Here is a 16,117-nt window from a genome sequence, read left to right on the forward strand (position 1 = left end):
GCCCTATAAAGAAGGTGGGGGGAGGGTGGGAAGGAGAAGGCTGGTAGGTTCCAGGTGAAAAACCAGTAAGGGGAAAGACAAAGGGGTGGGGGAGGGGAAGCAGGAGGTGATGGGCAGGAAAGGTGAAGAAGGAATAGGGGAAAACACAATGGGTAGTAGAAGGAGGCGGAACCATGAGGGAGGTGATAGGCAGCTGGGGGAGGGGGCAGAGTGAAACTGGGATGGGGGAAGGGAGGGGGAGGGAACTACTGGAAGTTGGAGAATTCAATGTTCATGCCAAGGGGCTGGAGACTACCTAGACAGTATATGAGGTGTTGATCCTCCAACCTGAGTTTGGATTCGTCATGGCAGTAGAGGAAGCCATGTATGGACATATCCAAATGGGAATGGGAAGCAGAGTTGAAGTGGGTGGCTACTGGGAGATCCTGTCTGTTGTGGCGAACGGAGCGGAGGTGCTCGACGAAGCGGTCCTCCAATCTGCGTCAGGTCTCCCTTTTAGGGGAGTCCTTTGTTCTACCACAACTTCCAGTGACTCCTATAACAGAGCCAGCCTTTCTAATCAGTTTATTGAGCCTGTTGCCATTATCTGTGTTGATGCCATTGCCCCAGCACACCACCACATAGAAGATTGAGCTAGCGACAACAGACTGGTAGAACATGTGAAGGAGAGGCCTACAATACTCCAAAGGACCTCAGGAAGTAGTGGTGACTCTGACCCTTCTTATACACAGCCTCTGTATTGGTGCTGTACTCAAGTCTATATATTTATTTTTAGAATTGAGATCTAGAAACCTATCTCGTGAATTTTTAAACAGGCATAATTTTATAGCATTTGATTGTTGTATTAGCTCATGCACTCCTGAGTGACCTGAAGCTCCATGTAGTTAGCACATTAAACACAACTTGTACCTTTATGAAATACAGATTTTTTTCTTTTTTTTTGCATATTCCAAGTTTAGGTTTTAAAAAATATGACAAGACTTTTTTAATCTTTTGCGCTCTCTGTTACAAGCAGCAGGTGGTGTTAGCTCAGAAACTAACTTTGACAGATTAATGTTAATGTTTAGTTATTATCGAGAGCAAAGGTTACTGAGCTGCTGCTGTACTAACTGGTCAAGCTGACATGGGCTGCTGCTCAACCTCCTTGTTCCTTTCTTCCAGTAAATAATCAATAATCATCCCAAAAAGTGAGGATGATTTACTCTGAGCTAACGGTCTGGTATTGTGTTGGAAATGTTCTACACTTATAACAGTTACTTTAGTTCTGCCTGATAAATGGGTTTATGTTCCTGGCATTAAAGGACTTTTATCAGAATATTTCAGAGATATAGTGATCTGATTCAGACGGACATCCATAGTATTAGCATGGAAATAGTCAGGTCTTTCAGACAGGTCTGCTGTCAGTCAAGTAGCAGTGTGGACAATACTGGAGCATCATATTGTCTGGATTGTACCTACATCACCCAGTGCAATTTTCGCACCTTAAATGTCACGGTGAAATATAAATAGTTAATAATATAGAGCATTGAACAGTAGGCCTTCGGCCCACAATGTTGTGCCAAACCAATTAGTAATTAAGTGACCAGCTAAACTAATCTCTTCTGCCTACACGATGTCCATATCCTTCCATTTTCTTCTCATTCATGTGCCTGTCTAAATGTCTTTTAAAAGTCCCTCGAGTTTCTGCCTCTGCCGCCACTCCAGCAGCGTCTTCCCGACACCGACTACTCTCTGTGTAAAAAAAACACTTGCTCCTCCCATCTCCTTTGAAATTGCCCCAATATGTTTATATGGGGAGGGTAATGATGAAAGGGGGAGCCAGTTCTTGGCTGAAATCCTCAAGGATCAACGATGAACTTTATTCGCCAGATACGTTTACGTGTATTAGGAATTTGCTGTGGAGCATTGGCATGACATGCAACAAAAAATAGCATTCAACAATAATAAAGAATTACATCAAACAAAATCAGAAATTAATGTGCAGATATGGAATAAAATGTGCATGAGTATATAAATACCAGCATGTATTTACAATGTAAACAGTTTTATAAAAAGTGCAGGGCAATAATAGGGGGGTAATAGATAGAGCGGGGTCATTGGGGGACTAACTAGAATGGTTGGTCAGATTAACTGCCTGAGGGCAGAAACTTTTAAAATGCCATGGTTTTGTTTTAATAGTTGAGTTCTGGTTCTTAAGAGGTTAATTCTGGGTTGAAAGCAAGTCTGCAGTTCTAACTCCTTTCATTTAAACTCCAACCAAAGGTTGTTTTTGTCACGTTGAATATTGTTGATTGTACTGGTCACGTCAACTGATTAATTTATCGAGCTATGCTAATTTCTGTTTGAGTGCTGTTGTAAATAATGGGGAATGTTGTTTCATACTCAAATTACAACCTTTACCTGGGCTGTGTTTTGGGATCCTGGCTATTTTCAGGCTAACAGCTGCTGCACATTTCAAAAGATCCGCCTAAATGTAATTTTGAACCACAGCCAAATAAAACAGTTGTGAGGATGCTGTTGTAAGAGGCCCTGGGACGTGGAGCTAGGACCCTAACTTTCATATCCTAACTGAAGAAAAACCAACAGTTACATTGACCACCCTGCCCATGGACTGCTTGTCCCACTGCCAAAAGGGAGGAGGCTACGTGGCATCCACGCCAGGACCACCAGGCTCAAAAAGTTACTTTCCCCAAGCAGTGAGGCTGATCAACACCTCCTCCCCCTCCACACCCCTGGTCACCACTGCTTTATCAGTTCCTGTCAGAGTCACCTTATGTACAGTCGCTCCTGTACCGAGCATCACTCTATGGACATACAGTCAGTCAATGTATGTAAGCTATCTTACGTATTTATTGTGTTCTTTATCATATTGTGGGTTTTCTGTGCTGCATCAGATCCAGAGTAACAGTAATTTCATTCTCCTTTATACTTGTGTACTGGAAATGATATGACATTAAACAATCTTGAATCTTGAATATTACAGCTTGCATCTCAGAAATTCAGCATATTGTGTCCTTGGCATAAACATCTTCAAGATGTGCATTTTGTTTGAACATATTTGTTGTCATATTGACTGCCTTCCTTAGTAAATGTTTCAAAATGTATATTCAGATTCAGATTTATTTATCACATATACATCAAAACATGTAGTGTAATGGCGGCCCTTGTGTTAACAACCGACACATTTACTTGTTTATTGAGATACAGTGTAGAACAGGCCCTTCTGGCCTTCTGAGCCACACCGTCCAGCAGCTCACTGATTTTCCTCTAGCCTAATCGTAGGACAATTTCCAGTGATCAGTTAACCTACTGATCGGTACATCTTTGGACTGTGAGAGGAAACCGGAGCATCCGGAGCTAATCCATGCATTCTACAGGGAAGACATACAGGCTCCTTACAGATTACGTCAGAATTGAATTCTGAATTCCAGCACCCTGAGGGGTAATAGCATCACGCTAACTGTGTCGCTCATGGATGTGTTGGGGGCACATACACATTCTAGCACCAACATAACATACACACCATGCTCAGCAGGACAACACTGAACACAACAAATGACAACAGTGAAGGACACCCCTACCCACGGACACCGAGCCTATCTTCCTTAGTGGACTCGCAGTGATTCACAGAACAGGCTCTGATGAGCAAAGGTTCTCTGTTGTGGAATTAATATGGAAACCGTACACATAACTTTTACCAGTATATAGTGGTTGATTGTCCACAACCAATAGTAAAAGTAATGTCTTTATTCTGTACAAAGCTAAAAGTTGTTTGATTTTCATTATTCAAAACCAATGAAATAATTGAAGATTTGTCCATGATTCCTGACATGTGTCTATTTATTAACACATATTCCATGTAATTCCATATTGAATACATTTCAAAATTAACCAGTGCCCTGTTGTCTTTCCAGCAGGAATATCAGATGGGGGGGAAGGATAGATTTGGCAATAGCACTCAGACAAGATGGGTGGTGACGTGATGTTGAAACAGCAGCGTACTCCAGAGCAGTCCCCTGTAAACCATATTGGCAATAGTCCTTCAGTTCCTTCAGTTAGTCCTGACGAAGGGTCTCAGCCTGAAACGTCGACTGTACCTCTTCCTAGAGATGCTGCCTGGCCTGCTGCGTTCACCAGCAACTTTGATGTGTGTTGCTTGGCAATAGTCTATCTCCTTTGTTCCTGAAATGATCAGAAATAAAAATATTCCTATAATCATGTAGATTTGGGCTGCCTACATAACTTTAAGGAAACTAACCAAATGCATGTACACCTTCTGGTTAGTTTTTGTCAATAAATAGTGTTTTAGAATCATGGTGGATGTGGGTACAATATAACAGCAGAGTACTGCATTCCCCTATCATTTGTGTTTCCTTCAAGAACACAGAACCATGTTTGACCTCTGCATTAGTGCCACTTATTCATTTTCATGCATTCTGCAAGTCTCAAGTTGGCCGTATTTCCTCCCTACTGTTTGTACAAATTAAATGTAACGTGCTTTAGGCCTGAAGGAATTTGTACTTGTTTAGCAACACACACAAAAACCTGGAGGAACTCAACGAGTCAGGCAGCACCTGTGGCACTGGAGTTCAGAAGAATAAGTGGGAATCTCATTGAAATCTACCGAATATTGAAAGGTCTAGATCAGGAGACCCCAGCCTTAATTATGCCATGGAGCCTTACCATTAACTGAGGGGTCCATGGCTGGGAACCTCGGATCTAAATAGAGTGAATGTGGAGAAGATGTTTCCTATCATCGAGGAGTCTAGGACTAGAGGGCACAGCCTCAGAAAACAAAGATATCCCTTTAGAATAGAGATGAGGAGTTTCTTTAGCTAGAGAGTGATGAATCTGTGGAATTCATTGTCACGGACAGCTGTGGAGGACAAGTCATTGGGCGTATTTAATGTGAAGGTTGATAGGTTCTTGATTAGTAAGAGCATGTAAGGTTATGGGAAGAAGGAAGGAGAGTGGGTTTGAGAAGGGTAATAAATCAGCCATGATGGAATGGCACAGCAGACTCGGAAGGGCTGAATTACTAATTCTGCTCCTATGCCTTAGTCGACATTTCAAGTTGAGACCCTTCATCCAAAATCAGAGTCTTGAACCATTGACTGTTTATTCCCCTCCATAGATGCTGAGTTCCTTGAGCATTTTGTATGTGATGCTCCATATTTCCAGTACCTGCAGAAACTGCTCACAGTATCATTATTTACTGGATAGAACAGATCTACACGCTGCCCGCTGAGCATGGGGAAGATTTGGCCAAATGGTAATTAATCATCGGTATTTCTTCATCTTGTTTTTTTATGCAGAGATATGATCAATACAAAAATGATAAGATTCTTCCGATAAGTCTGGAACCATCTTCAAGCACTGAACCAGTCCAATCCACATTAAGGTAACAACATTATGTTAACTAGTTAGTCACAAGTGGTGCAGTCTACAAGTTTCCATGCTCTGGTTGATAATTTTGTGCAGAGGTTTCAAGTCTCGTAGATTCTGCCACATGCAATCTTCAGTGCCACCTGATGGGTACTGCAGAATGCTGTCTCTCAGATATGAGGTATTGAACTGAAGGTCTGTCTTCTCCAGGTTGCATTGATCCCATGATCCTAATTACTGAAGGGACTGAAAGATCTATCACTGCCTTTGCTAATATTGTTGTAGGTCACAACGGGACATTGACAGGATGCAGAGCTGGGCTGACAAGTGGCAGATGGAGTCAAAGCCTGAAAATTGTGAAATGATTTACCTTGGAAAGTCAGATTTGAAGGCAGAGTACAGGGTTAATGGCAAGATTCATGCAGCGTGAAGGATCAGAAGGATCTTGGGGTTCATGTCCATAGATCCCTCAACATTGCAGCACAATTTATGGATTAGGGTAGAGAATTGTTATTTTTCTTGTAGTTTAACAATCTTTTTTGTAATTTCCCCTTAATTATGGTACAGTGCTTTTGTATTTTTTCTTGAAGCTTCTTAGATTTTCTGTAGCAGGTATCATGCCTCATGAATCTGGCTGTGTTATAGGTTAATTGTTATCACTGGAATTTTGTTATCTCTGGTCTGAGGACCGAGTATGAGACCACCATCACTTCTTTTTTCTTTGAAATGTTTTTGTTCTTGTAACACATATGAACGGTGATTGATAAGTTTGTGGCATAAGGTAGACGGAGTCAATTTTAGAAAACCTAGCACATTTATTTTTCAACATAGTCCCCTCCTACATTTACACACTTAGTCCAGCAGTCATGGAGCATATGGATTCCTTCTTTGTAGATGTCGGAGTCTTGGACCTCCAGAAAGTGGTCCACAGCAGGGGCGATTGATAAATTTGTGGCCTAAGGTAGAAGGAGATGAGTTATTAACTTCAGACTTTCTGCATAATCACTCAAAGAGTTGAACTGCATGTGTATTTAACAAGATCTGTATAACTCATTTAAACTGGTGACCCAGACTTCATTCAACAAGTGGTTTGTGGTTTGGGTGCCCACGTAATGTAATCAGATTTACATTTGTCACACAGAGAGCTGGTCTTTTTTGCAGCAGTGCTCAATATTAGTGTGTTCCATTAAAGAGAAAACACAGATACCTGCTAATTTGGCCATTTGATTGTACTACTGTATAATGCATTAATTTTGAATGCACGCTACGGGGATAAGGCAGGAAATGTGATTGAGGGGGATAATAAATCAGCCATGATTGAATCATGGAGTAAACTCAATGGGCTGAATGGCCTAATTCTACTCCTATATTTTATGGTCATATGTTATTCCAAGATGTGAAGCAGTTACTGAAAGATTTTGCCAGATCGTCATTTGAAAAAACTTATTGATGTTCTGCTCACATATACCTTCAGTGGCCACTTGATTAGGTACCTCCTATACCAAATAGAGTGACCACTGGGTGTATGTTCATGGTCTTCTGCTGCTGTAGCCCATCCACTTCAAGGTGTTGTGTGTTCAGAGATGTTCTTCTGCACCCCACTGTTGTAACATGTGGTTATTTGAGTAACTGTTGCCTTCCTGTCAGCTTGAACCCCACAGAACTGCCACTCACTGGATTTTTTTTTGTTTTTCACACCATTCTCAGTAAACTCTAGAGACTGTTGTGTGTGAAAACCACAGGGGATCAACAGTTTCTGAGATACTCAAACCACTCTGAATGGCACCAATGATCATTCCATGGTCGAACTCATAAATCACATTTCTTCCCCATTCTGATGTTTGGTCTGAACAACAACAGAACTTCTTGACCATGTCTGCATGCTTTTCTGCATTGAGTTTGTTGCAACATGATTGGCTGATTAGATATTTGCATTAATAAGCCAGTGTACAGGTGTACCTAATAACGCGACCACTGAGTGTATCACTTGCTGGAAGAATGGTTATTCCATTGTGTTATGTTGAATAAAAACTTCAAACATTTTGGGAAAGCTTTCATTTTGGTCATTTTATATTAGGCATATACATTTTCCTGAATTCTGTCAGACAATGGATTACACTACTGGGTTAACAGGCAGCTAGTTGATTCAGAAAGTCACTTTGCTCACAGACCTTTCAAAGCCAAAGGATCTAATGCAGATTGTGTTCCTTTAATCTTGTTCTAATAGCCTCCTCTTTTCATTTCCAGCATTAGTGCAAAAATAAAAGCAATTGAAACCAAGCTCAAAATGATGGCTGAAAATCCAGATATGGAATATAAAGGAGCTCCAACTTACTCGTACAATAAGCCCACGGAAAAAGTGTTGGGTAACAGGTCACGGACTGCTCCCTATTCTAAGTTTGCTCGTAAATCCAAACGATGACCAAGACGGGGACTTCTGTGAGATCTTCCTCATCAGAATTTTTAAAGGCATTGGCGGCACCGTAACAGACACCAATTGCTGGACTGTGACTTGATACGATATAATTTATTTTTCTAAGAAAACAAATTTATCTTGTTTCGCTTTCTAGCATATAATATTCCAGTGTGGTTATTAAGAATTCCACTTAATGTCAGGTCTCCATGCTGGAGAGCTGGTTCTCCAACCTGAGTGTCTGCTTTAACCACGCTGTTTACAACTCATGATGTTGGCTGATGTTATTTTACTGTTTGTAGAGCAGGGACGTTACCAAGTTTGATCATCGAGAATGCTTTATAATCATGCCACTTTTATACTTGAGTAAACTTGCGAGTTTTCCACAAAGAGCCTTGGATATTGGGTATCTTCATCTTTCCATGTTGTTGTGACACACAGATGTAAATCTGACAGCAAAGAATATGGTAGAATTGATTACTTTTGTATTAATTGTGTTTAAAATAGTGGATTCCTGGTAATTGGGACACATTGGAACCAGTAAATTTTGGCCCAATTAAGCGGCTGCTCCAATTAGCCGAAGTTTCATGGAAATAGTTAAGAAGGTGTAAAAAAGGCTAACTACCATTAAGCTGAGTAACATTTTCTGTATTTAAATGAAATGCAGAATAAATTAGAAAGCTTTAAGTACCACTCATCGTCGTCATTATGTGCTATGTGGTATGATGTGGTCAGTCATGGTCTTCTATCTGTCTTTAATCTGACCTCTTTCCTGGGGGGAAGACCCCCCTCATGCTGTTCTTACTCTTTTCTCTAACCATGACCATGATTGTCCTTGGCACATTTTTTTACAGAAGTGATTTGCCATTGCCTTCTTCTGGGCAGTGTCTTTACAAGACAGATGACCCAGCCATTATTGATACTCATCAGAGATTGTCTGCCCGGTGTCAGTGGTCGCATAACTAGGATTTGTGATATGCACCAGCTGCTCCCATGACTACGTGTGACCCTGACTGGAGCGGCTACACCTTGGCCAAGGGTGACCTGCAGGTTAGCAGAGGGAGAACTGCCTTACACTCCTTTGGTAGAGACATGTCACCACCCCGCTACCTGAACTAATACTACTACAGTGCTATAACAATTAGAAACTAATGTAGTTTTATTGTTGGAGGAATTCATCTGCTGTGCTCTTTTCATTGTCTATAAATGAACAAAATTAGCACAGATACCTAGTGCAAATAGTGGACTGCCTTCATACAATGCTTTCAACGATTGCATCCTCCAAATCTTCATTTTCATTGTAACATTCAAGATGATTGTCGATACCTTCAAATTCTTGATAATTCCTAAAGTTGTTGAAGTAGTGAAGTTGTTCACTCCTGGCCGTTTCTGGCATCTCCAAGCCTGAATGCTTGAAACCACAGTGAGCAAAACAGTTCTGAATTGTCTTACTGTGTATTTCTCACCAAACATCAGTGACAAAAATCACTGCTTTTTGAAGACACATTTAAAAATTGTTCGCTCAAAGCACGGTGTACTGTCTGACAGCCACACAAGTGCACACAACTGACGCTAGTTAGAAACTGTTTGGCAACAGTCTCCTGCCCCAATTAAGCAGTGTTGTGCCCAAATGAACAAAGGGAATCCCTGCTATTTTCTCAATTTAGTTTTTGTTAAGAGTTGTCTCAACTAAGCTGCCCCAATTAACCGATGGTCCAATTAACTGGAATCCGCTGTAATTGTAAGATAGTGTGAGTGGTAAGATAGCAAAGGCTGTATATCGTAAACATAGATAGCAAAAGAGAAAATCCAGGCAATATTCAGGGAGTTGAGTGTAGGAGGGAGATATACAGTTCACGTTTCACATTAATAATATTTTGACAGAATTGAAAATGTTGGGAAAAACACAAGTTTTAAGATGTGGAGAAAAACAGGGAGGTGGTATACAAAAGGAAAGGCCCGGATAGGGAGGAAGACACAATGACTAACACAAGAGATTCAGCAGATGCTGGAAATCTAGAACAATACACACAAAATTCTGGAGGAACTCAACAGGTCAGGCCACATCTATGGAGGGGAATAAAGAGTCAACATTTCAGGTCAAGACCCTTTATCGTTGGATTTTGATCTTTAAGAGTTGTCCCAAATTAGCAGCTGCCCTGATGAACTAATGACCCAATTAACCTAATCCACTCTAGTGTGGTTAGTTATAAATCAGTCTGTGTAGCTGGACTCAAACAGCTATTTGTTTCCCGCTGTCACGTACTGAAATCTACAAATGCATTGTGGTTGGTGGGTATATTTTTTAAAACAAAAATAAATTTTTCTCGTTTGTCATAAGAGCAGATGAGTACATATTTCTGAAGTTATTTACTTGGAGTCCATAACTCTGAGTTCCGTGATCGAGTCCTTCCTTCCTGTGCAAACCTGACTAATACCTCACGTTTGCTCAAAGGGGATAGTGGTACACAGCATTCCTTGCAGAATGTTAAAGAGAGATCTTTCCACTAATCAGCTATGGTTTCCCCCTCGCATGCAAGGGGAACACAAAACAATTTAAACCATTGGTAACAAAATATTTAGCATACAGTAATATGATCACGGACCAGTCAAGTATTGTAATGTGCAAACATGAAGTCGTAAATATTTACAAAAATTGATACTGTCATTCTAAACTGCCTTGGAGTTAAATTGCTTCATGCTTCAAGGGCTGAAGTTCTGATCTTACCATGTAGCCGGCCAGATGTCTTAAACACGATGCACAGCTTTGTGAAGACAGAGCCTTTCATATGTTAGCCAAGCCACTAATTCAGTCTCAGGAACTGGCTGGTCTCTTTTTTTAAATACGAGCCACCCAGAGAGGTAAGATTGCTTCCTTTTCTGCCCCCAAGACTTAATATACAAATCAGGCCCAAAGTGACTCTATAATTTCCAGTTATACTGAAGTTCTTAAACCTGTATAACTTGAGGACGTAGCGGTTAGCTCAACACTATTACAGCTTGGAGCGTCGAATTTTGGAGTTCAATTCCAGCGTCTTCTGTAAGTAGGTTTGTGTGATCCTTTCTGTGTGCACGTGTGATTCCTTCCGGTGCTCCAGTTTCCTCCCACAGTCCAAAAGATATACTGGTTAATTGGTCATTGTAAATTGTTCTGTGATTAGCGTAGTGTTAAATCGAGGGTTGTTGGGTGGTGCAGTTCCAAGGGTCACAGAGGCCTTTTCCACACTATCCCTCAAGAATTAAATATTAAAAAATCATGATTTTAACTGGAAACCATCTTTTGTGACTCAATCCCTTTCTAGAGGTTGTTAATCCATGCCAATGATGGTAAAATGTTAACATGACTTCTTGTATGAAATTTGTTATTTATACTTACAATTGACCACACGATTGTCAAAATCAGTGAATGGACAGAAATGTGTTGGTGGCTTTTTTTGTACATTTTGTGACTGGTTTACCAGTTTCCTTTTCTGTACTGCCCCACGCTGTCTTTTTGAGACTTAAAAAATAAACATATTTAAACAAATCCAGGTATCTTGGTCTGATTGTTTCCAACTGGCAGTGACACATCTTTCCAATTCGACCGGGAATATTTTACTAGCCAAATTGCAGCTAAGTAACTGATTCAAGATTGTTTAATGTCATTTCCTGTACACAAGTGTAAAGGAGAATGAAATAATTGATCTGATACAGCACAAAAAAATCACAATAATAGTCATAGTCATACTTTATTGATCCCGGGGGAAATTGGTTTTCGTTACAGTTGCACCATAAATTATAAATAGTAATAGAACCATAAATAGTTAAATAGTAATATGTAAATTATGCCAGTAAATTATGAAATAAGTCCAGGACCAGCCTATTGGCTCAGGGTGTCTGACCCTCCAAGGGAGGAGTTGTAAATTTTGATGGTCACAGGCAGGAATGACTTCCTATGATGCTCTGTGTTGCATCTCGGTGGAATGAGTCTCTGGCTGAATGTACTCCTGTGCCCACCCAGTACATTATGTAGTGGATGAGAAACATTGACCAAGATGGCGTGCAACTTAGACAGCATCCTCCTTTCAGACAAATATAAAACACAGTACATTTTATACATTGAGTGTATGTCTATAAAGTGACACAAGGCTAGGGAGTGTCTGTACGTAAGGTAACTGGCAGGAAATAATAAAGTAGTAGAGGGGTGGGTTTGTGGGTGAAGGTGCTTGGGGGATGTTTTTGAGACTGTTGGTCCTGGTGTGGATGCTATGTAGCCTCATCCCTGATGGAAATGGGACAAACCGCCCATGAGCTGGGTGGGTGGGATCCTTTCAGTTATTGGATTATGACAACGGGGGATCATATTCAGGTGTGTGGCTGTCACTTTCGTATTTCAGAAGGTAAACATGAACGATAATGAAGTTAAATTTCAACATTTCTGTTTAACTTATCTTGAGAATAGTATGCCGTTTGATTATATAACTTTGCCTGCCAGTTTATCGCCTGAATGCTACATTCCATCTACAAATATATTACATTTCATACTCAGAATAAAATGCTTTTTACAGAGTTTAGAATCAGGCTGTGATGCAGCCAGTCAATATGCTCCCTACCACACATATATAGAAGTTTGTCAAAGTTTTAGATGTCATGCTGAATCTGTGCAAATTTCTAAGAAGGTAGAGGAGCTGCCACTTTCTTTGTAATGGCAATTACGTACTGGGCCCAGGACAGATCCTCTGAAACGCTAACACCAAGAAATTTAAAGTTGCTGACCCTCTCCATCTTTGATCCCCTCATGAGGACTGGCTGATGGATTTTGTCATGAACATTGATTTATGTAGAGCAATACAGCGCAGGAACAGGCCCTTCAGCCCACAGTGGTGCCAAACCAACTAGTAATCAAATGCCCAACTAAACTAATCCCTTCTGCCAAAAAAAAAATTCCATATCCTTCCATCTTCCTCACATTCATGGGCCTATCTAAATGTTTCTGCCTCTACTACCATGTGCATTCCAGGTACCCACCACTCTCCCTGTACAAAAAACTTGCCCCTCACATCTCCTTTGAAATTACCCCCTCTCACCTTAAATGGATGCCCTCTGGTATTAGACATTCAATCACGGGAAAAGGATACTGCCTGTCTACTCTATCTATGCCTGTCATAATCTTATAAACCTCAGATATCCCCTCAACGTCCGTCACTCCAGAGAAAACAACCTCTCATTATAGCACATGCTCTCTAATCCAGGCAGCTTCCAGTAAACCTACATCCTCCCCAAAGCCTCGACATCCTGTAATGGGACGACCAGAGCAGTATGCGATACTCCAGATGTGGCCTAACTAGAATTTTATAAAGCTGCACCTTAACTTCCTGACACTTGAACTCCATTTCTTCGACTTCCGGTAATTTATCCCACACTCCCTCCGTCTCTCTTTTTCCATTCCCCATTCTGATTCCCTTTTACCTCTTCTCCTCACCCGCCCATCACCTCCTTCTGGTGCCCCTCCTCCTCCCCTTTCTCCAATGTTCCATTCTTCTCTCCTATCAAATTCTTTCTTCCTTTACCTCTTCCACCTATCCCCTCCAAACTTCTTACTTCATCCCCCTTACCTACCTGCTTTCTCCCTCAGTTAAATCGGGTTATTGAGTGGCATGGCTTGCTAGGCTGGAAGGGTCTACTCTCTAACTAGGTAAAAATTAACAACTAACACACCCGAGGGTGTGCTGGGGGCAGCCCATAAGTGTGGTCACACATTCAAGCACCAACAAAGCCTACAACAGGAATTCTGCAGATGCTGGAAATTCAAGCAACATACATCAAAGTTGCTGGTGAACGCAGCAGGCCAAGCAGCATCTGTAGGAAGAGGTGCAGTCGACGTTTCAGGCTGAGACCCTTCGTCAGGACTAACTGAAGGAAGAGTGAGTAAGGGATTTGAAAGTTGGAGGGGGAGGGGGAGATCCAAAATGATAGGAGAAGACAGGAGGGGGAGGGATAGAGCCAAGAGCTGGACAGGTGATAGGCAAAAGGGGATACGAGAGGATCATGGGACAGGAGGTCCGGGAAGAAAGACAAGGGGGGGGTGACCCAGAGGATGGGCAAGAGGTATATTCAGAGGGACAGAGGGAGAAAAAGGAGAGTGAGAGAAAGAATGTGTGCATAAAAATGAGTAACAGATGGGGTACGAGGGGGTGGTGGGGCCTTAGCGGAAGTTAGAGAAGTCAATGTTCATGCCATCAGGTTGGAGGCTACCCAGACGGAATATAAGGTGTTGTTCTTCCAACCTGAGTGTGGCGCAACACAGAACATGCCCAAGTAACAGGAGTGAAACAAGTCCCATTCCTCCCACCCATGCACAAACACAATCCTCTCATCCCAGGACAGGCCGTCTTCTCCGGCCCCGAGTGGACTCATGGCTTCCCCTGCTCTCAGCCCTACTTTCCCAACAGACTCATGTCAACAACAAAACAAAAAGAGCAGCAAAACCAAACCCAAATGTCAAAGTTCGAAGTAAATTTATTATTAAAGTATGTATATGTCACTGTATACAACCCTGAGATTCATTTGCTTGTGGGCATTCACAGTAAATTCAAAGAAACAATATAATCATTGAAAAGCCACACATGATAGGATGGACAAACAACCAATGTGCTAAAGACAACAAACTGTGCAACTACAAAAAGAAAAGAAATGAAATAATAATAATTAAGCAATAAATATCGAGAACAAGAGATGAAAACTACAGTGTCAGAGTGAGTGAAGTTATCCCCTCTGGTTCAGGAGCCTGATGGTTGAGGGGTAATAACTGTTCCTGAACCTGGTGGTAGAATGATTGCATTTCTTACTTTAATGGCGAAAAGATGTATTTTACAACATTGGAAAGAGCTTAATGCTCCAACTACCTTTTTTTGGTTTTCTCAGACGATTTTATGTTTGAATCTGGAGAAAATTAGAAGTAACCTTTATGATTCTTCATTTAAATTTGAACAGATTTGGGGACCTTTTATTCGATATTTTCATTTAATGTAATATTTACCCTTCTTGTTTTTTCTTCACTGTTTTAATGGAGGTCGGGATTGAGGACGTGATTTTAAGTTTAACTCTGTTTGGTTTCAAGTTAGCCCATTGCTTTGCTTTGCTTTTAGTTAGTTGCACGGTGGGTTTTTTTTTTGGGGTTTTTTTTTCTTTTTTTTTCCATTGATATATATAAAATCTAGTATACTATTATGTTATCTTGGTTTCTTATGCTTAAATTACATTGTTTGTAGTATTTTCTTTTTGGTATTGTTATCTTTTGGAATTTTATTATACTTTAACATTGTATTAATGTTTATATGGCTTACCTTTTTTGTATACTTACTCAATAAAAAGATTTAAAAAGAAAGAAAAAGAAAAGAACCTGGTGGTGTGGGTCTGAAGGCTTCTGATGGCAGCAGTGCGAAGTGTGTATGTTCCCTTTTCAGCTTAACGACATCCTTCCTATAGCAAAGCGAGCAGAACTGCACACTATACTCCATGTGCGGTCTCACCAATGTCTTGTACAACAGAACCAACTTCTGTACTCAATGTCCTGACCCATGAGCATAACCATGGCAAACACCTCCCTCACCTGTCTACCTGTGTGTCCACTTTCACCCCCATAAGACCCTAAGATATAGGAGCAGAATTAGGCCATTTGGCCCATCAGGTCATTATGGGCCATTTCATTATGGCTGATCCACTTTTCCTCTCAGCCCCAGTCTCCTGCCTTCTCCCCTTATCCCTTCATGCTCTGGGGACCAAAGGTGAGTGAGCTGCCCCAGGATGGACATGACAAGCTCCTTCACCAGAGGTGCTACCGTTCCCTGGACACACCGTAGACCCCGGTGTCAATAACTAATGTCATGTGATTGATGATGGATATGGTCTCATGCAGAGTGAAAGTCCCCAACGATCCGGTGCAGCGCAGTCACCAGCACTGAATCGGATGGGGTCCGGTGCTGAAGAGGGAGGCAGAAGCGAGCAAGTGGGTGGCGGGAGGTGGGGAGCCTGGGCCAGCATAGCTCCTTGTGCAGTACACACAATAGGCTGGAGGAACTCAGCAGGTCAGGCGGCATCTATGAAAATTCATAAACAGTCGACGTCTCGGCTGGAGACCCTTCATCAGGATTGGAGAGGAAGAGGGGAGACGCCGGAATAAAAAGTAGGGGAGGGGAAGGAGAGAAGTGGAAGGTGAGAGATAAAGCCAGGTGGGAGGGAACGGTAAAGGGCTGGAGAGGGAGGAGAGTGGACGGGAGAAAGAGAAGGAGGAGGGGACCCAGGGGGAGGTAAGGTGAGGTGAGGAACTTCCTGTGTTGT

General features: G+C 41.6%; 1 protein-coding gene across 3 annotated transcripts in view; it reads left to right on the forward strand.

Moving 5' to 3' along the window:
* rbm18 (RNA binding motif protein 18) overlaps nucleotides 1-11,315 on the forward strand; it is a 53,906-nt gene extending 42,591 nt beyond the window's left edge. For all 3 annotated transcript variants that reach the window (XM_063073324.1, XM_063073326.1, XM_063073325.1), the window contains exons 5-6: nucleotides 5,316-5,401; nucleotides 7,633-11,315. In XM_063073324.1, coding sequence (XP_062929394.1) covers nucleotides 5,316-5,401; nucleotides 7,633-7,807 — 261 coding nt within the window. In that variant the 3' untranslated portion in view covers nucleotides 7,808-11,315. The remainder of the gene's footprint in view (nucleotides 1-5,315; nucleotides 5,402-7,632) is intronic.
* Nucleotides 11,316-16,117: the final 4,802 nt, after the last annotated feature.

This window comes from Mobula hypostoma, chromosome 21 (genome assembly GCF_963921235.1).
Source record: "Mobula hypostoma chromosome 21, sMobHyp1.1, whole genome shotgun sequence".
NCBI classification, from domain to species: domain Eukaryota; kingdom Metazoa; phylum Chordata; class Chondrichthyes; order Myliobatiformes; family Myliobatidae; genus Mobula; species Mobula hypostoma.